Source organism: Dendrobium catenatum, unplaced genomic scaffold (genome assembly GCF_001605985.2).
Source record: "Dendrobium catenatum unplaced genomic scaffold, ASM160598v2 fragScaff_scaffold_627, whole genome shotgun sequence".
NCBI lineage: Eukaryota > Viridiplantae > Streptophyta > Magnoliopsida > Asparagales > Orchidaceae > Dendrobium > Dendrobium catenatum.
This window is the reverse complement of record NW_021319089.1, coordinates 1,718,294-1,739,778: the sequence shown is the minus strand read 5'-3', so window position 1 is coordinate 1,739,778 and position 21,485 is coordinate 1,718,294. Positions and strand designations below refer to the sequence as shown.

The 21,485-nt window shown below is 37.3% G+C and overlaps 3 protein-coding genes across 3 annotated transcripts; 2 read left to right on the top strand and 1 right to left on the bottom strand.

Moving 5' to 3' along the window:
* The first annotated feature begins 9,321 nt into the window (after nucleotides 1-9,321).
* LOC110096144 lies at nucleotides 9,322-10,522 on the top strand. Its single transcript, XM_020821925.2, is given in 3 exon segments — nucleotides 9,322-9,613; nucleotides 9,616-9,754; nucleotides 10,042-10,522. Coding segments are annotated over 2 exon segments (318 nt in total). The 5' UTR covers nucleotides 9,322-9,381; the 3' UTR covers nucleotides 9,702-9,754; nucleotides 10,042-10,522.
* Nucleotides 10,523-11,096: 574 nt separating this feature from the next.
* Nucleotides 11,097-11,519, bottom strand: LOC110096148. Its single transcript, XM_020821929.1, has one exon. The coding sequence runs from the start codon at nucleotides 11,517-11,519 to the stop codon at nucleotides 11,097-11,099; it is 423 nt and encodes a 140-aa protein (XP_020677588.1).
* Nucleotides 11,520-16,830: 5,311 nt separating this feature from the next.
* On the top strand, nucleotides 16,831-18,022 carry LOC110096147 (galactan beta-1,4-galactosyltransferase GALS3). Its single transcript, XM_020821928.2, has one exon. It carries the CDS (start codon nucleotides 16,936-16,938, stop codon nucleotides 18,013-18,015), a length of 1,080 nt encoding a protein of 359 aa, XP_020677587.1. The 5' UTR covers nucleotides 16,831-16,935; the 3' UTR covers nucleotides 18,016-18,022.
* The last annotated feature ends 3,463 nt before the right edge of the window (nucleotides 18,023-21,485 follow it).

Genomic DNA, 21,485 nt, shown 5'->3' with positions numbered 1-21,485 from the left:
GCTAAACTTCATGGTCTTTTGTCTTCCCTCCTCTATTCATAACACAAGTATACCATCAATGATCATTGAAGATAACTCCAAAGCCTCAATACTCTTCCAACTTCCATTATAAAAGCCATCATCCACATTTCATTTTATTATAATGTATCAACTTTTATCCCAATTGTAAAGAAGGGCATCATTTATAACCTAAAATATACACTAGTTATATAATTTCAACTAGGCAAGACACATTAATTTTTCTCTTTATAGGTTTCCACATAAAGAATATTGTCTTCCAAAAGATGCTTTTAAACTATATTATATAATGATACTCTCTCTTCCTATCATAATAAATTTTCTAGCACTGTATATATTCAATACATAATATTATATAATGCTTATATATATATATATATAGGGTGGTATGGATGTAATATTAAAGTTTTAGATGTTAGATATGTAAATAGGATGTTATAAAGTGGTATGTATGTAAATTTCCCAAAATAATAATAAAAATAATTTTGTAGGTAAATATGATTTTCAAATATAATTTGAATGATAGCTCTTTTATTTCTTAGTTATTATAATATTATAATAAGTCTAAAAATAAGAGAAAATAATTTGTAAGTCAAATGAAAATAATTACAAACTTTGACATTTGTAATGGCATGGCATTAAAAAAAATTAATTCATTAATCCAGTTAATTATCATTGATTAATTAGTGTTCCCTATGACCTTTTTTTTTTTTTTAATGTTCCCTATGACTTAAAAATAAGCTTAGTTAAATTTTATGACTTAGGTTTTGGGACTATTTTTTTACTAATTTGATTTCAAATTGCAACCACAATTTCTATTTGATCACTATTATTTTTATGCTTTCAAAAAAAAAATTTAAATGCTAGAAAATTGCTTCCTACAATAGTTTTAAAAAATTTTCCTCTCTAAAACAGTTTTATAAAATAATTAAAAAGTTATACTAAATGAATTCTTAGTTGGAGAAAGTAAAATTGCATAGAATTCGGCCTTTATTATTGGGCTGCCAAAGTGAAGCCCATTTGGACTATTTGTGGTGGGCCAATTAATTATTATATGATAGGCCTTGTGGACTTTAACACTTGCCTATGCAAGGTGATTGAAAGCAAACTTATTACCTTACTTTAATAGGACTAACCAATTTATTAAAGATCTGATAATTTTATTTAAAATTTAAAAAATATTTAAACATTAATACATTGAGTTCAAATACATACGAAACAACATATGATCAAATTGGGAATCAATACATGATGTTTGATGGAATGCTTGAAAATTTTGGCTAAAATTAGAAAAATAGTTTACATTAAAAATTATAAATAAATAATCATTCTTCACATGAAAGGGCGGTAAATGGGGACTTGGAGTTAGGCTTGGACCTAAAAAGAGAGAGAGCTCAAAGATCTAAATAAATTCAAAGCCCAGTAAAATGATCGAAACTGATAATCACCACCATCAATTATCATCACTCGGCCTCATCTCTTATTGAGATTATTCAACTGCCATTGTTTGAATAACTTCTTCCTATCGCTATTACCTTCCTCATAGCAATGTTGACGCACACTATTGCTAATAAAAAATGATGCATGCTATTGACACCAACGCTAATGCCCTATACTTTGTTACCATCATCACTAATAACTTCAATGCACACCATCAACACCAATGTGGATGCCCACCAATTTTGTCACCCATTTTCTCTAAAAAAAACTCCAATGTAAGTCGTCAACAATAGGCCCAATTAATGTTTTCAACACCAATAATGATGTATGCTAATTTCATCACCCTCCATTGTTAATAACATTAATTAATGTTTGCTATCACTAAACTATCATATATCGACCATCAACATCAACCTCAGCATTACTAACAATGATGTCCATTCAACAACTTGGACATCACTCACCATCACCAGTAGCGCTTATACCTAATGTTGATAGATCAATGCTTATATTAGACTTCATGGTCTTTTGTCTCCCCTCATTTATGCATAACAATTAAGTATACAATAAATGACCATTGTAGATAACTCCAAAGCCTCAATACTCTTCCAACTTCCATTATAAAAGCCATCATCCACAATTCATTTTATTATATTGTATCAACACCAATCCCAATTATAGAGAATGACATCATTTATAACCTAAAATATACACTAGTTATATAATTTCAACTAGGCAAGCCACATTAATTTTTCTCTTTATGGATGTGCACGTACATAAAAAATATTATCTTCCAAAAGATGCTCTTAACCTATATTATATAATGATACTCTCTCTTCCTATCATAGTAAATTTTCTAGCACTCAATTATATAGGAATATCATAAATTACTTTTATTGTGTTTTATGATATTCCTTTTAATACTTACCATATTAAATTTTTATTCAATTTAGGTGTTAATGTCATTCAATGTAGCTGTGAATGCTCATTCAATTTATGTGTCAATGCACATTCTTTTATTAGATAATTTTTATATCTATAAATATTGTACAAGCTCTTTTGTGTAAAATGTACTTTTTCTTATCAATTACAATCTCTTATATGATATTAGAGCCGCTAATCTCAATCTGGTTTTTTCACCTTATTCTTCCATGGTTGGCTCCTCCTCCACTATCTCCTCCAACCCAAGTGCCCTCATCGCCATCAATACCAATATGCAAATTAAACTCACCCCATCCAACTACTTATCATGGTGATTTCAATTTAATACCATTCTTATTGAGTATAATCTTTTGGGATTTATAAATGGATCTTATCCATGTCCATCAACAACCTTAACTATAAGCATGGGCGGAGCTAGAAATTTTAATTTGTGGAGGCTCAAATTTTTTATTTTTTTAAAATACTCTCAATCTTTTTGAGATTTTTTTTCCCTTTAAATTTAATATCTAATACTAATAGTGAAATAATATCTTAATCTATCAAAAATATACATATATATTTTTAAAAAATATTATATTCTATATTCTATATTTTATTAATTGCAAAAATCTACAATTATATTATTTCACTTTAATTATTGGGATGTTGGTGTTATAAAAAAGAAATTTATAACATACATATAATTTATATCTGTGTGAAACATCTTTATTTTGAGTTATCCTAAGGGCAATTTCAATCTTAAATTAAAGTAAATATATGTGGGCCTTTCATGAGCATGAGTTAGTAAAGTAAACAGATGTAGGCCTCTCTGTCTTACTTAGTAAAAGAAAACTTTAAGTTTTAAATAATGTAAGCTTTCATTGGGTCAGTGGGTGCCCATGCAGTGGGCGCCCGTGCCCCCAAGCACCCACTTTAAATCCACCCTCAATTACAAGTGATGGCAATGTTTCAAATCCTACTTACTCACTATGGATTCACATGATCAACTTATTCTTAATGGTATTGTCGGCTCGATCTCTCCAAACTTGATTCTATTTATTGCTTCATCTCATACTCAACATATCATGACTATTCTTCAAAATCTATCCATGCACTCAAAGAATCCTATGATAGAAAACTTTCACATTGGTGATAGTACTAGGCTTCCAATTACTCACACTAGCTCAACAACTATATTTTCTTCTTCCACCAAATCATTCATCTTAAACAATATTTTTTGCATTCCCTCTATTAAAATGCAACTTTTTTTATTCACAATTTTCCTCAAATAATAATGTCTCTATGAAATTCTCACCTCATTCTTTTCATGTAAGGGACATTTGCACGCGGAATATACTAGTGCAAAGTAAAACTAAAGATGATGTCTATGAGTGACCTCATTCATCATCTAATAAACCATAAAGTGTCATCTCTGCCACAAAAGCCTTAATTGATAAGTGGAATCTTCGCATTGGTCATCCATCCATTAAAATCCTACATTATCTAACATCTCATCAGAGTTTATCATTATATAACTCAAATGTCTCACAACTTATGTGTAATTCATGCTATTGTAATAAATCTCACAAGTTACCATGTCATTCTTACTCTATCACTAGTCACATCTGCTTGATGACTTGATGTGCTATATTTAGATGTTTGGACCTCTCATGTTCACTCACATGCTGGATACACATATTATATTACTTGATCATTTTACTATACTTGGCTCTAAAAACTTAACATAAATTAAAAGTTCGAAGTATTTTTCTTTGATTTAAAACATTGGTAAAAAATACTTTCAACTCCCAATTATTTACCTACTCTGATAATGGTGGTGAGATTATCTCTCAAAAACCTCATCTTGCCTCTCATGTCATATTTCATCTCACCACCAATCATATACTCAGAAACATAATGGCTTGGCCAAACGTTGTCATTGTAATATTGTTGAAACATCACTTACTACATTATGCACATCTTTCCCTTCCCTTTCACACACATGCTTTTATAATCACAACCTATCTTATTATACATTATATAAAACTCTCATAGCCCCCTTCAATCGTAACCAACATTAACCTCTGGACTCATATACCGCCCAGTTTTTCTAAATCATCTTCTAGTCTGCATAATTCACAACAAATTGCTCACCCGCAAACTCCTCCCAATATCCAAATTCAAATTGATATTCAAACATATACTCATACGCCACAATTAATAATTCAAAATTTACACTCTTCATTGTCTAATAAAATTCATAAAAATATATCATTGACCACACCAAAAATGTCCCTCTATTGTCTAATCTAGCCGTTTATAAAATATTAACTACAACACCTCCAAATAACCTCTAATCATTTCAATCGGTCCCATAAACTTTAATGTAGTTATTAACTAAAAATAAATCACCATTGTCATACTCTCTCGACAATTAATGTAAAATGATAAATCATTTGAATTTACATGCATTAAATATACCACTAATTAGTTTCCAATTAATGTCGTAAGTCCCACTCAAATTACCACCTATAAAAATATACATATTAGCTCCGTTTCTCTCACCTCCAGTGGACCCAATCCCTCCAGCCTTCTCTCCCTCATCCACAAGCCAAGCAACTCATCCAACCTTTGTCAATCTCGACATAGCTCTTGTAACTCTCTCCACTACTCAAAATGACATCTTGCTTCACCCTCAACTTTTGCTTCCCCCCACAACAATCATCATTTACAAAGTCGAGAAAAAAATAATATTAAAAAACCCCTCACCAAGCTCACTCTCACTACCTCCCTTTCACCCTCTCATGTGCCTAAACCAACCTCCATTTCACAAGTCATGGAACACCTTGAATGACATGATGCCATGTCGGAGGAGTTTATTGGTTTTTTACACAACACTTGAATCGTGTTCCCTCCTCATCTATCACAAATATTATTGATTGCAAATGGGTGTTTTACCTCAAACATAATCCTGATGGCTCTATCAATCGCTACAAAGCTCGTCTTGTAGCTAGTAGATTTCTTCAACGCCAAGACATTGCTTATCATGAGACATTTAGCCCATCCATCAAATCAATAATGATTTGACTTATACTTAGCCTGACCCTCTCTAACAGCTAGTCACTTAAATAACTTGACATTAATAATGCATTTCTTCATAGTCATCTCACTAAAGATGTCTACATGCTTCAATCACCAGCATTTTAGGATTAAAATTACCCAATGCATGTATGCCACATATAACAGGACATTTATAATCTCAAATAAGCTCATAGAGCTTGGTATCAACAACTTTATAATTTTCTTATATCCATCGATTTTGTTAACTCAAAGTTTGATTCATCTTTATTTATTTACTCACAATAACATCTTACCATGTATATCTTAGATTATGTCGATGACATAATTCTTACATATAGTGATGCAAATCACCTTCAACAAGTCATCAATAATCTTGCCTTACAATTCTCTATCAAAGACCTTGGAGATCTCTCTTACTTTCTTGGTGTTGAAGTCATTCCCTCCCCTCAATGTCTCTTCATTTCTAAACACCAATAAATCCAAGATCTTCTAGAAAAAGACCCATATGGCCAATGCAAATGAAGTCACCTCTACCTTGTCTCCCAATCATATGCCAACTATTCTTGATGGCACACCCTCGCTCAATGCAATTAAATATCACTCTATAATTGTTAGACTTCAATATCTCTCTTTTACAAGACTGGATATAACTCTTGTAGTAAACAAACTTTTACAATTTATCCACCAACCAACCTTAATACATTCGAGCGTGGCTAAGTGCATGCTTCACTATATTCGTGCCACCATCAATCATGGATTATTTTTACGCCGCCACTCCCCACTCTCTTGACATAATTTCTCTGATGTCGAATATTGTGCTATTGCTTTATTGCAATTAAACTCGCTTGGTTACAATCCCTTCTTCATGAACTTGGTGTTAAATTACCTATTATACCTACACTCTATTGTGACAATGTTGGTGCCACCTATTTATGCACCAATCTGATCTTCCATTCTCGAACGAAACACATAATCGTGGACTTCTATTTTATATGAGAAAAAGTTCAAAATGGAGATCTCCATGTTTCACATACCTCATATATTGGCCAACTTGCAAATGCACTCACCAAATCTCTATCTTGTGGTCGCCATAATCAACTTTGTGTCAAGATAGGTGTCCTCTCTTGGGACTCCACCTTGGGGGTGTAGAACTCAATAAGTTCTTGAATGGAACCTTTCGGTTCTTGAAGCAGAAAACAGAGAGGAGAATCTAAAATCTTATTATCTTGACTTATCATTACAGGGAAAGAGCTGGCCTATATATAGGCAAGTATAGAAATAAAGATGACAGCTACCAATGATCTAATGCCAGCTCATTAACACATAATTACAATTTTGGCTTACTTCCTAATATTCCCCCGCAAACTAAAGGGTCTTGCTTGACCGTTAGTTTGTTCCTGAGAGTTTTGAAACGAGGAGTAGATAATGACTTAGTGAAGATGTCAGCGGGTTGATCAATGATATTGATGGGAAGAATCTGAATTGCGTTGTGTAAAATATGATCTCGGACGAACTTTTGGTCGATCTCAATATGTTTCGTCCGTGCGTGGAACACCGGATTATTCGCGAGAGCAATTGCCGACATGTTGTCGCAAAAAATGTCAGTAGGAGTATCTTGAGGGATACCGAACTCGTCCAAGAGTTTGCGGAGCCAGAGGACGTCAGCTGTAAGTGCAGCCAATGCGCGATATTCTGATTCGGTGGATGAGCGGGCGACCGTGTGCTGCTTCTTTACAGTCCAAGAGATTAGATTTTCGCCTAAAAAGGAGCAGAATCCAGATGTAGACTTGCGGGTTGATGGGTCACCGGCCCAGTCGGCATCTGAAAAGGAAGTGAGGCGGAGATTAGATTTAGAAATGGGAAGGCCGAAATCCAACGTACCTTTGATATAACGAAGAAGACGCTTGAGGAGAAAGACATGCTGCGGCTGAGGATCTTGCATGTGTTGTGATAGGGTGTTGACAGTGAATGCGATGTCGGGACGGGTAATAGTTAAATACTGTAAGGACCCCGTGAGCCGGCGATACAAAACAGGATCAGAGAGCACTTCTTCTTGCTGAAATTCGGCTGGGAGCTTTGTGCAGGCGGGATTAGCAATCGAATTGCAGTGCTGGAGGTGCGCTTGGTGAAGTATTGATAACGCATACTTCTGCTGAGAAAGAAAGAAAAATTGTTTGTTTCGGGTAATGTGGATACCCAGGAAATTGTTGACCTCACCGAGATGTTTAAGAGTAAATTTAGCACCTAACTGAGCAATGATTTCATTGATGGCAGATAAGTTATTACCCGTAATTAAGATGTCGTCAACGTAGATAAGTAAAAATATGTGTGATTTGGAGTTTTGAAGTGTAAACAATGAAGGATCAGATTTACTGTTTCTAAAGCCGAGAATAAGAAGTTGTTGCGTGAAAGTATTATACCATTGGCGAGGAGCCTGTTTCAGACCATAAATAGTTTTGTGCAGACGACATACATAATCGGGATGGTTTGGATCTTCGAAACCGCGGGGCTGGCGCATATGAACGGTTTCTTGAAGTTGCCCGTGTAAGAAGGCATTTGCTACGTCAAGTTGCTGGACCTGCCAATTGTTATGTATAGCAAGAGCAAGTAAAATGCGAATTGTAGGTAGTTTTGCGACGGGACTAAAGGTTTCGGTATAATCGATACCGAATTCTTGGTTGTTACCCAACGCAACCAATCGAGCTTTGTATTTGGCTATTGAGCCATCGGCATGCTGTTTGGTGCGATAAGTCCACTTGCATCCTAATACGGTCGAGGCTGGTGAAGGTACGAGTGTCCAAGTTCCCTGTTTTTGCAATGCTAGAAACTCTTCTTCCATGGCTTGACGCCATTCAACCTTTTTCACAGCTTCTGTATAACAAGTGGGATCTGAATCTGGGACAGGCTGCTAATTGTTGTGAAAAAGATTGAAATGCTCTTTGGGTTTCAAGGAGCCTGTTTTGCTTCGGGTAACCATTGAATGATGGTTTTGCTGAGGAGCCGACGTTGAGCGATGTGTGTTGCTGGGACGTGGTGGTCTGGGCGACCTATTATCGTTGTGAGGCAATGCGGGAGGCTCACGGACGATGGGTAAAGAAGGCTGGATAGAAGATGGGAGGTTAACTGAGTGTTGTTGCACCGAAGTTGGAATGAGCAGAGCCGGTGGAGTTGGGGAATTTTGCTGATCGGAGGAGGCTGGGTTACCTGAGAAAGGAAATAATAGTTCATCAAAAATTAAATGCCTGGAAATAGTGACTTTGGATGTGGATACCTCCAAGCATTTGTAACCTTTATGTTTATCAGAATATCCAATAAACACACAAAGCTTAGCCTTCGGTTGGAGTTTATGATGTTCTTGAGGCGGTATTAGCGGAAAACAGGCGCATCCGAACGTGCGAAGATGAACGTATTCGGGTTTGGTGGCGTAGAGTAATTCAAACGGTGATGGTTTATGGTTATGCAGAGACGGCATCCTGTTAATTAAATAGACCGCGGTAAGCACGGCATCGGGCCAGTAGCGGTAGGGAACATTGGCCGTGTGTAAGAGCGATCGCGAAGTTTCTATTATATGCCTGTGTTTTGGACGATGCAATCATGGTATTGATGAAGTTTCTATTACAAGTTAGAGAAATGTCATAAATTACTTTATTGTGTTTTATGATTTTTTTAATACTTATCACATTAAGTTCTTATTCAATTAATGTGTTAATGTCATTTAAATTGGATGTTAATGTTCATTCAATTTAGATGCAGTGCATCTTTTTTTTTTAATATGAAATAATTGTTGTATTTATAAATATTGTAAAAGGCTTTAGTAATGCCAAGCGCATTACTTTCAAATTCAAAATTAATTAGATTTGAACAAAAAAAAAAAAAAAAAAGAATTGTATTGTAGGCTCGATTGATTTACACCATGGAGAGATGAGCAAGCGAGGAGGGAAACCGAAAAGCAGCGGGTCGGCGTCGCCGACATCATCGCCTGCGCCGGCGAAATGCGATGCGCTGCAGCGCGCTCTAATCGAGTGCCATCATCGCATTCAAGACGAACTGCAGCGCTCAATCGCTTGCCGTCATCTGAACCGTTCGCTTGCAGAGTGCCTTTTGTCTGCGTCCTGCCCGGAGGAAGCTGAGGCTGTTCGATCGTTGTGCTCGAGTGAGGCACCTCCCTCAAGAGATCTCAGTGCCGCGATGCCCAACTTTCCCTCTCTGTCTGCCTCGCATCTCGCCAGGAGCCCGATTAGGAAAATCCTAACCCTAACCATTTTGCTACCGCGCTGAGAAAGGTTTCATCATGGTATGAATTCTTTTTTATTGATTTTTTTTTTCTTTTGTTTATTTGTATGATTAGATTTGAATGCCATATTGTGTGGAACTGCCTTTGGTTCGTTGATATAATACTATGTGATTTTAAGTTCTTAGTAGATTTTAGTTGGTTTGTTTTGTGATATTTTAAGGGATATTTACATACATGATATAAATAATTCGTTTATTTACATATTTAAGATTTAAACTTTACTATTGACTTAACTTACCACCCCATGATCACCGTTGCTCCTATTTGCTATCCTGAATTCTTGCAAGACAAAGAAGAGGTGTGGAAGATATCAATGGGATCTCGTTAGCTACGGGATGGCTAGTGTGTGAATCCCCGCTCTCGACAATGAAGAAGAGATACGGAAGATGAGATGGGATTTGGCAAATGATCGGACCGACGATGTGTGAAGATTGGCAACAAAGAAGATATGAGGAAGTCATGAGTGGAACTTGTATAGGAGCACCAGGGAAGAGCATTGATGGGACTGAAGAGCTTGCAAATCTCATTGAGGAGTGACCGGGACAAGCTTTGACAAGACCAAACAACCTATGAAGGGGAAGCTTTGATGGAAATTAAGCTAAGTGATGATTATGTTTTTTTATTCTTATTTGAAGTCTCAAGTGTTAGATGAGTAAATTATAAAGTTTGGTTGTTAAATATGTAAATAGGATAATTTTAAGTATTATACATATGTAAATCATCCTATCTTTAGTTAACAATTGTGTAAATAACATTTCAGTTAGATTTTAGAGGGATTTACATACAAAGCATCTAAAACTATTCCTTTTATATATTTAATACTCAAATGTTACCATTTACTTATATAACATTTAGAACTTTAAATAAAAAAAAGTTACACTGACTTTTGTCAATGTCGTTGCTCCCATGGATGGCTCCCCAATGTTTTCTCGGTGATCCCTTCATTAATTCTTTATCACTAATCTTTGCACCCTGCTAGTTAAGTCACCACCTTTGTACGTCGTCAATTCATTGATACCCTTGCCAACAACATCCCGGTACTCCCAACATGATCCCGCATCAACTTCCTCACATCTTTATTGTTAAACTTTACGCATTATCAATCTCGTTGGCAATGAGATCTCATCGCATTTGCCATACTTCTTCGTCATCTAGGATTTCAAGAACAAGTATTGATGGCATTGATGGAAGTTAAGGTAAGCAATATTTTTGTTATTTAAAGTATTAAATGTTATGTGAGTAAATAGTAAAATTTAGGTATTAAATATGTAAAAACAAATAGTTTAAGGTGTTATTGAAGAGATGGTCGTGGTTTGGGAACAAATTGGGCGTTCATCTAGTGCTAGCAATCGTTCGCTGTGTGACCCTTCTTTAGACAAATTTGGCAGGTCGGAGCATTTGTAGGAGATTCTTTAGTTGAATTTGTAGGACCGTAAGAGCAACCTCGACTCCTTCTGCCACGTCCACAACTTGAGAACAGAACAGCATTGGAAGTGTCGGTCACGGCAAGACTTGCTAAATTCAACGCCATGTGAATCTCTTCGGTGATGAGGAAAGAGTACAACTGATCAAGATTTAGCGGTTGAGTCATGCTCCGAATGGACGCCTTGAAGGATTGATAGTTGGGAGGGAGTCCTCTGAGAATGTAAAGAATTGTGTCTTCCTCGTCAATGTGACCGCCGGCAACTGCAATTTGATCAACCAGCGACTTAACTTCATTTAGGTATTGAACCGTAGTTCTTGAGGGAAACATTGTGAAGTGCATTCTTTAATTGAATGACTTTGGATCTGTTCGTGGATTGGAATCAGGTTTGAAGGGTTGTCCATATAGCCAAAGTGGTGTCAAGATAGAGGACGTAGGGTAAGATGGAAGCAGATATGGTGGAGCATAGTGATGCGGCTAGGTTTTGATCATTTAGAACCCACTGAGCATATGAGGGATTTGGAACGGTCGTACCGTTAGCTCGGTGAAGGTTTTTGTCAGGAGCCGGAGACTGAGGATCAAGAAGTGATTCCAGACCATTAGCACGGCAGATTTTAAGGGTCTGCGAACTCCAGAGCGGATAGTTGTCCGGAGAGAGAGGATTCTGCACAGTGTTCTTGAGATTAGAGAGTACAAATTTGAGGGAAGAAGATAGAACCAGAGTTGTGGATGTAGAAGTCTCGGATTGTTCTCTGAGTGTGGAGGTTGTCGTCGACGCCATGGAGCCAAGATATCTGCAAGATCTGTCTGATACCATGAAGAAACTCATGATCCAGAGAATGCCAGGGAGATGGCTCAAGTACGCTCAAGAACATGAAGACAAAGAAGAGTTTAGAAAGAGAGATTGTATTTTATTATGTATCATCGGAATAGTACAAGCTAATATATATAGAGTTTAGACAGAGCAGTAACATAGATGGCTACATATAGAGACACACACTAATCTAAATACATATGGATTTATTGCTCTAATAGTTATGTAGATAAATTCCTCACATATGCCATCTAGATGCAGGCATATCTTGATCAAATTGAAAATATGCAGATATTGAACTAGCTAATTGTTAAGAAAGGTAGGGGTAGACCTAAAAAGACTTGGTTAGAAAATATTAGGAATGACCTTTCTTTATTAGATTTAAACGAGAATTTGACTTTTAATAGAACACAATGGAGAAAAAGGATTCATGTAGCCGACCCCACGTAGTGGGATAAAGGCTTGATGTTGTTGTTGTTGTTGTATTGAACTAGCTAATTGTTAAAATAAATTACTAAAAACCTAATTAAAAGCTCTGTTTAAAATTGCGCAATAAGAGGCGCGCCCATCTGCGTAATTTGACCCAAAACCGCCTCGAGGCTTGCGCAATTCCTCTCCTGGCAGAGGCGTACGCCTCACTTGGACTGAGGCGCGCCTCAGAGGCGCAATTGCGCAATTCTGGCAGAGGCGTACGCCTCATGGAAACAGGCCCACCCACTTAAAATGAAGAATTTTTCTTCCTTAATCCTGCACGGCTCCTAGTTCTCCCGAAAATTTCCTTCCCGCACACTGTGTTCGCGAAACAGAGAGCTCCCGCCCGTTGGCTTCCCTTCCCGCCGCTTCTCCCGCCGGCGCCGCCTCTCTCCGGCGAAGTTGAAGTGTTCGGCCGCCCTCTAGGAGTAATCCACAATTGATTTTAGTTTTTTTTTTTAGTTTAGGGTTAGATTTTTCAAGTGTAAGAAAATCTAGGGTTTATTTTTTTTTATTGTTTTTGTGTGTTTTTTGAATTTTGCTTTAGGAAACATGGTTAGAGGCAAAGAAAATGCGAATACGACATTTTGTACTTTGGGACATGATTTTATTGCATCTATTTTCTTACTTTCCACTATTTTCATGTATCATTTAGATGTTTTTATTGTAATATAGAATATTGTTATTATTTACCTGCTAAAACCCTTAATTTCTCATTTACGCAATTCTGTGTCCGTGAGGCTTACGCCTCAGACCGCCTCGAGGCTTACGCCTCGCCTCACGGATGAAAACCGCATCGAGGCTTAATTACGCAATTTTAAACCTTGATTAAAAGGATGAATATAAACTCACAAAAAGTTCAATATGATAGATTTTACACTATTCACAAATTGTCCTTACATCGATTACATGAATTCCATTTTAGTTTATGATGTTGCAATTACAAGAGATGACTCTTTAAATGGAAGGCCAGAATAGTTACAATCATGAAAGTAACAATTTTGCCTCCAAAACACTACATAAAATATACCCTTAGTGGAATCCACGGAAACAAGTAATAGATCACTAGCAGGGACTGAGTCAATAGCAATATCATACTCCATAAACCTTCTACACAAATGACTACAAAATAATATATTTTGATCGTCGTTGATTGTTCTAGAGGACATAACATTGTTCAAGAAATATAGTGTAGATCCAAATGCAACTTTCTTGATATATAAAGCTACAATTTGAATAAGATTGTTTCTAGTTAGCACTGCTATTTAAAGAACGTTGAACCAAACAACAATTTGAATTTTGGTGGAACTTTATGGGTGATTATGGATTTTAAGCCTTGTAGAGTGATGTCGAGTAGAGGAAGTTTACCCTTTTTTGTCATCCTGTTACCATAATATTTGTTGCTTTATTTTCTCTAGTAAAGTGGTGATGTACAATGCAACATATTATAGTTCTTTAGATATAGTTCTAGTTCAAATACATTGTAGGCATGGTTGAGATATGCTTAAGTGGGGGCGTGCCCAAGGAGCGAGTAAGGCTGGGAAAAAATTGCACAAGAGGAGAAGGCGACTAGGGATGCAGATCCGACGATTAAGGAGCATCGAGATTGTGAAACCGATGAATAAAGAGAGATGGGGAGTGCTCAGAATGCAGTTTTAGTGAGATTTTATGTTAGATTGTGATAGGAAATACTCGAGTTCACGAATAACCCTAAAGGGAAATACTTAAGTTCGCAAGCAAACTTAACAATAATTGGTGAAACAGCAAGAAATGATTTTAGAGAGGAATCAACAATACGACGCAGAAATTTCGGAGAATTGGAGAGAAAACACAAGGAAACTTCTTCTATTCAATCCACGAACAAGAAAAATAATACAAGATACAAGTTTCTTCAATTTGAGAGGAAGAAACAACTCTCCAAATCTCTAGCAAAGCATATAGCCCAAAAGAACAAACCCTAGATCTCAAATCTCTCTTCAAATTCAAGATGAAACCCTAATCCTCCCAAGGGAAACTGACTTAAAACAAGAGGACAAATAAATCCCCTAATCAATCCCTAATTCCAAAGTTCCCCCCCCCCCCAAAGTATCGTTTAATTAAGTTATGGGCCCCATCTCTCCAACCAGCCTTTCTCTCTATCTTCCCCTTGGTTCCACCCCAATATCCTGTAGCAAAGAATTGGTTGGACCGGTTCAGCTGACTCTTGGACCGGCCTTAACAGATTGTTAAAGTGGAATAATGAAAAATATCTATGCACAAGATCATGTGGTGCGCCCTTCTTTTTAAACTCCAAAATTCCATGTTAATTGGTTAAACTGAAAATAATAGAAATTTCTGATCGCAAGATATGTGGTGGTTAACCATTATGCATTGGGTGATTATGGAAGAGTTACCTGACGCATGTAGATGCCCCTTCATCAATTTGGACTACTGAACAATTTGGCAATAATGCTATGGGCATGATAGATTTATTCTTAAGTGATATTCAAAGTGCGAGGTAACAAAAAAGTCTCACCATAGGAGAAGACTGAGTATGCAAATCTATTTACTGAGGTTTATTGAGATGAGGAGGTTATTGGATCTCGACTCAAAGAGGCCGATATCAGAAGCTGATATCATGGGGAATGATGCAGATGGGGATAATGCATTGAGTGTAATGAAGCTTCTTCGCCTCCTTCGACAATGTCACGATGGGAGCTCGCTCGCTTCGAAGGTAAGCCATCTTTGTCCCTTTTGCGCACTTCTTCAGCCAAATCTCATAAATCTGTGGAATTCCGGGATTTAGTAAATACTGGATTTAAGCCAAAAATTAGTCAACTGCGGGTTTTCATAGCAATTATGAAGTTGAATTTTCTGCCTAAACTTCCTGGGCGGAAGTTTGCTCACATCTTCTAGATTTGCAGCTGCTATACTTAATAGCTGGGCATTTGTTCTGAAAATCTCCCACCTTTGTAGCCTTAGGGATGAGTGTCATGGGAAGATCATAATAGTAATTGAGATGTCCGACCTCAACAAAGAGATTAATTATTCTGTGTGGACGCTAAACGATATCCGGAGACCAACCAGAATGTGTCATGTCATCCCGTTGCTCGGTACCGCGGTTGGTAATGCTCAACACTGCTCTGTACTGTGGCTCAGTACTGCTGTTGTGGCGCATTCTGATTGGCCTCCAAATAGCACTCTGCGTCTGATCTCCGCACAAAATAATTTCTCCAACAAAGAAGGCTCCTATGACGATCAGCAAACTTCATCATCTGGGAATTTTGTTCACCGTCAACATTGGCAATAGAAGTCAATAGATACATAATTGGCCAAATTTTAAGAAGGATCGCTGTTTAAAATGCAATTAGGAGAAAGAATGTAATAAAGAATAAATTTAAAAAGGAGCAAAGGTACAAAATTGTTTTGCGTTTACTGTTTAAACAAAATATTTAACGAAAAATGCAAATGAAATTTGAGTTTTTAATAGAAAACGCAGAGCAATTTTGAGTTTTCTGTAAAAAACTAAAATTTCTTTTACATTTTTCCTTTCCACTTTTTTGCTTTGACCTATCTACTACTCCCCATTATCTCTTAATGCTGACCTGAGGGTGTGATTTATTTCTGAAAATTTGAAGGTTTGTTACTGCAGATTTGTTTTTAATTATGTAATTTATTGTTTTAAATTTTTTAGATTATATGTTATTAGTTAGTTTATTTGAGAAAATAATTTTTTTTTATATTGAAAATTGTTTATTATTCAAGCTTTTGTTATATTATTATTCAGTCATTACTTATATGTTTGAGTAGTGTTAATTTTTTTTATATTGAAAAATATGTCGGGTTCAGGTTGACCCATTTAGAGCTGGGTCAACTCGGTTTCGACTCGAACCTAACCCGTCGACCTGAATTGACACTCTTACTTATCACCTTGTTTTACTATTGTTTTCCTTAATTATGGAGAAATATATATAATTTTGCAATTATTGATTCACATTAATATAATAATTTTTCTAAGTAAAAAAATTGTCTCACATGCATTACTCTTTTAAATTTAATTCATATTTACACGGCATATTACATGTGAACTTTTTTTTTTTTTTGGAGAAAATTAGTTGTGACAGCCATTTTTCCCAATTACATGCCAAAGTCCAAACCGGAATATTTTGTTGATTGTAATGAAAATTTTCTCAGCGCACCAATCCAAAAATTTTTTTCTTATAAATATCTTTTCTATATTTATGATATATTAATGACACAAAATGTAATTTAGGAAAAGTTTTATACTAATTTTGGCTGAAAGATCATTTGAATAATTTCAACCGTCCCTTTTTCCAACCTTTGCCCCCTCCCGATTCTCTCGCGCGCGCGCTCTCTCTCTCTCTCTCTCTCTCTCTCTCTCTCTCTCTCAGGTCTCAGCTCCGCCTTCCTCCTCCTCTGTTTATTGAACCTCTACCGCCGTTCCGACGTCGATCTATCCCTACCGCCGCCTCGATGAGCAAAGCGAAGGATGATCGCAGCCTAATCCTCAGCTTCTTCTGGAACTGCGCAAAATCAAAGCTCCTCCTCACAACCCTCTTCTTCCTCCCCTCTTTATTCACCCTTTTTCACCATCTTCTCCCTTCGCTTTCCTCTTCCTCCTGCCTCCCATTCCCTCCTTCTCCCACTCCTCCTCCTCCTCCGCCTCCGCCGACGTTCACCCCCTCCTCCTCCCTACCCTCCGGCGCCATCATCCGCTCCTTCACCCCAATCGGCTGCGCGGCCCACCTCTTCATCCTAATGGGCTCCTACCGCTCATCCTCGTCCTCCTTCTCCATCATCGGCCTCTCTTCCAAATCCCTCCACATCTTCGGCAAACCCCTCTTCCGCTGCGAATGGCACTCTTCCCTTCCGTCCTCCCCCATCCCTTCGTCCGATTCCTCCAAACTCCTCCCAGATTGGGGCTTCGGCAGGATCTACACCGTCATCGTTCTCAACTGTTCTTTCCCCTCCCTCATTCCCTCCTCTGGCGGCCACCTCCTCCTCTTCTCCTCCCCTTCCCCTTCCTCCCCTGAAACCCCCACCATCACCCTCACCGAATCCCCCAACCAATTCAATCTCTCCATTCTCTCCTCCCCCCCAAAATTCGATTACCTCTACTGCGGATCCCCTCTATTTGGCAATCTAAACCCTAACCGAATCCGGGAATGGATGGCCTACCACGCCCTCCTCTTCGGCCATCGCAGCCACTTCGTCTTCTACGACGCCGGCGGGGTCCACGAAGATGTCCTCCAAGTGATACGGCCATGGATAGACAAAGGATTTCTGACATTGCAGGATATAAGGGATCAAGAACAGTTCGATGGGTATTACCATAATCAGTTCTTGGTGGTGAATGATTGCTTGAATATGTATCGATTTGAAGCGAAATGGATATTCTTCTTCGATGTGGATGAGTTCGTTTACTTGCAGCCGAAGCTTAAGCTTGATTCGTTTATGAAATCCATGGAAGAGTACGCACAATTCACTATTGAACAAATGCCTATGTCTAATCAGCTCTGCCGAACCGAAGATGCTGGCCGCACTCACAGGTAAATAAATTTTAACAAAAGAAAAAAAAAACTATTATTTTGCATTCATGTCTACTTTTTTTTTTTCAGTACTTCAAAATTTTACGGGGATTTACATATATTACACTCAAATTATATAACTTATATAATTAACATTTATATTTTATTATTTACATAATATAGAATTCCATTAACTTTCACCGTTGGACGTTGTTGAACACCAAAAATAGAAAAATGAGGAAAAGAGCAAGTCACTACGTAATCTCACAAAATAAGGAGATATTATTTTGTGGGTCTCCAGATGGTCTGAAGGCGAATTAGGATGCGCTACATCATCTGGTACACAGCTAAAAAGTGACGTGGCACATCCTGATTCGCCTCCGATAACCACACAATCACCAAAATAAGATAGACTACAGGTGAAATATGAAGAAGGGGAAGGGAATTCACGAGACCGACGAACCAACGAGGAAGTTGTAATGGGGAATTCACTATCAAAGAGGTCAGCTGTGTGTGTGAAACACTAAGGGATCAACGGGGAAGTCTCGGCAAGTGATTCACTTCACATGTAGTATGATTAGGAGGACAAGGAGACCAATGAGTAATGAGACTTTGAGTTTAGCTGACATATTTGAAATGGAGGATGTTATTTTTTTTGTTGTTTTAAAATTTTTTGTGCTTTGAAAATAAATAGTAAAATTTAGATTCTAAATATATAAATAATATAATTTGATATATATGTAAATCCCATAAATTTTGTTGCTATTGATTTAAATGGTGATGGTTTGTCCAAAAAAATTGAGCTGGTTCAGATTTGCTCTAAAATGAATTTGAAAATTATATGATGAGCATTCATATAAACGAATGATTTTTTTTTCTCATTGGAATTTTCTATTTTTTATCTTAGAAATAAATTAAATGAGCAATTTTAGAATTTTGAAATTAAAAATCACTAAGAGTAGAAATAGCTACCCCTTTGATGCTTTGATGTTTTATAATAAAAATTTATTTAAAATCATACCACATTACATAATCACATAATCTTGTGTCATTAAAAGTATGGGGGATTTACATCCATGCCATTTTATAACAACTATTTTATATATCTAATATTTAAAATATTAATATTTCATTCTTACCATGCAAACACAATTTTAACATCAAATACAGCTAATATCTCAAAATATGTTATGGATTGATTGGATTTGATTTTTTGGAGTATTTTTCTGTTGGTTGCTAGTCAATTCTCTTTTCCACGCGGGTTAGGGCTTAGCTTTGACAAGTTTAATAGATTTATCGCTTTGGCCTCTCGTCTGTTGGATTTCAATTGTCTTTTTACAAAGCTAATTATCTGCAGTTGAAACATCATAGGTGTTTCTAATTTTTACAATTTTTTGTTATTGATCTCAATTTTGATAAAAGTTCAGTTTACGGCTACTTAGTTTTGATTTTTCATTTGTCTGTAAATAAAATTTAGCAGTTACAGCTAGCTATGCATGTTGATTTTAGAAATTGTAATGCTACTCCCCATAGAAATATGGACTTTGATTTAGATCTAAAATTTATGAAACAAACTTCTTATGAAAGGGCAGATCTTTTATCCAATAAGACTCTTACGCCAATGATAAGATTTTATTAGTTATGAAATATTTTACTCCATTAAGTCCTTAGTAACAAGTATATAACACACATTTCAAGTGATAATGATTGTAAAATATCTCATAAATAATAAATCTTATCTTTGCAATAAGAGTCTTATCTAGTAAAAAATTTGTTCTTGCATAAAAATCCTATTTCATAAAATCTTAAATCTAAATCAAAGTCCATATTTATAAGTGGAGTGCACCATTATAATTTTCGAAATCAACATGCATATCTAGTTGTAACTTCTAAATCATATTGGCAGACAAATAAAAAAAATCAAAATAAAATGGTCTGAAACTAAACTTTTGTCCAAATTGAGATCAATAACGAAAACTGTAAGAATTAGAAACACCTATGATGCTTCAACCGTAGATAATTAGTCTTTGCGAAAAAATAAAATTGAAATCCAACAAACAAGAGAGGTCAAAGTGACAAATCTCTCGAACTCGTCAAAGCTCAGCCCCAGGCTGTGTGGGAAAGAGAATTGATCATCAATAATTAAAAACACTCCAAAAAATCAATTCCAATCAATCTAGAACATATAGGGGCTATACTGCATCACTTGCAAACAAGAGTAACCCCACAAACATCCCATTTACACAAAGTAACGGGGTTTAGGGCAAGCAAGAAGACATGAGAGCAGTCTGATCATGCGATGTTATATATGTAAAATAGCTATATATGTGTTGCATCGAGTATTCGCGGCGGTAGAGAAATATAAAGTTTAACGTCTTATCGTTGTACGAAAATCCTGCACGCAAAGATAAGAGAGTGTGTAGCATTCATAGGAGACACCAATATTTTTACGTGGAAAACCCTTGAAAAGGAGAAAAAACCACGGGGCCTAGTCCAGTTTGAATGAATCCACTAGTATTGCAGTTGATTACAAATGAGGCCCTTCCTTGAGAAGGCCTTAGCTTGATGTACATTTTTACTGAGTACATTACATGATTTGAATACAAAGAATCACTATTGACTTGTTCGTTTGGTCGGGAGGACCATAGTCTGGTGATATAGGTCAGAAAGATTGTAGTCGGCGGGTGAGGTAAGTCAGGAGGACCGTAGTCGGCTGGCGACGAAGGTCGGAAGGACTGTAGTCAGTGGGCGACGTAAGTCAGAAGGACCGTAGTCGGCGGGCGATGGAGGTCGGAAAGACTTTAGTCGGCGGGCAACGTAAGTCAGGAGGACCGTAGTTGGCGGGCGACGGAGGTCGGAAAGACTGTAGTCAGCGGGTGACGTAAGTCAGGAGGACCATAGTCGGCTGGCGATGGAGGTTGGAAGGACTGTAGTCGGTGGGCGACGTAAGTCAGAAGGACCGTAGTCGGTGGGCGACGAAGGTCGGAAAGACTTTAGTCGGTGGGCGACGTTAGTCAGGAGGACAGTAGTCGGCGGGCGAATGAGGTCGGAATGATTGTTGTCTAACGACGAAGGTCAGAAGGATGAAGTCAAATAGAAGTCCAACAATGGAAAGAAATCCATCTTCAGATAGATGTATAACGAAAGTCCAACAACCGGTAGAAGTCCGGCGTTGGGTAGAAACTTGACGACGAGTGAAGGTCCGGCGTCGGATAGAAGTCCGACGTCTGTTGGCGACCGAGGAGAACTCCAGCATCACTTGGGCGGAGTTTTGGCGTCAGGGGGGAACTCTGTCGTTACTTGGGATTTCAGCATCCCGTGGAAGTCGGGCAGAATTCTGACGTCCCGTGGAAGTCAGGTAGACTTTCGGTGTCCCGTGGATGTCGAGCAGAATTCCGGCGTCATTTGGAGTTTAGGCGAAACTCCGGTGGTGGTCGAGGAGGAGTCTCTTCCCTCCTATTCTTCTCTTCTCCTATTCTTCTCTTCTTCTTCTTG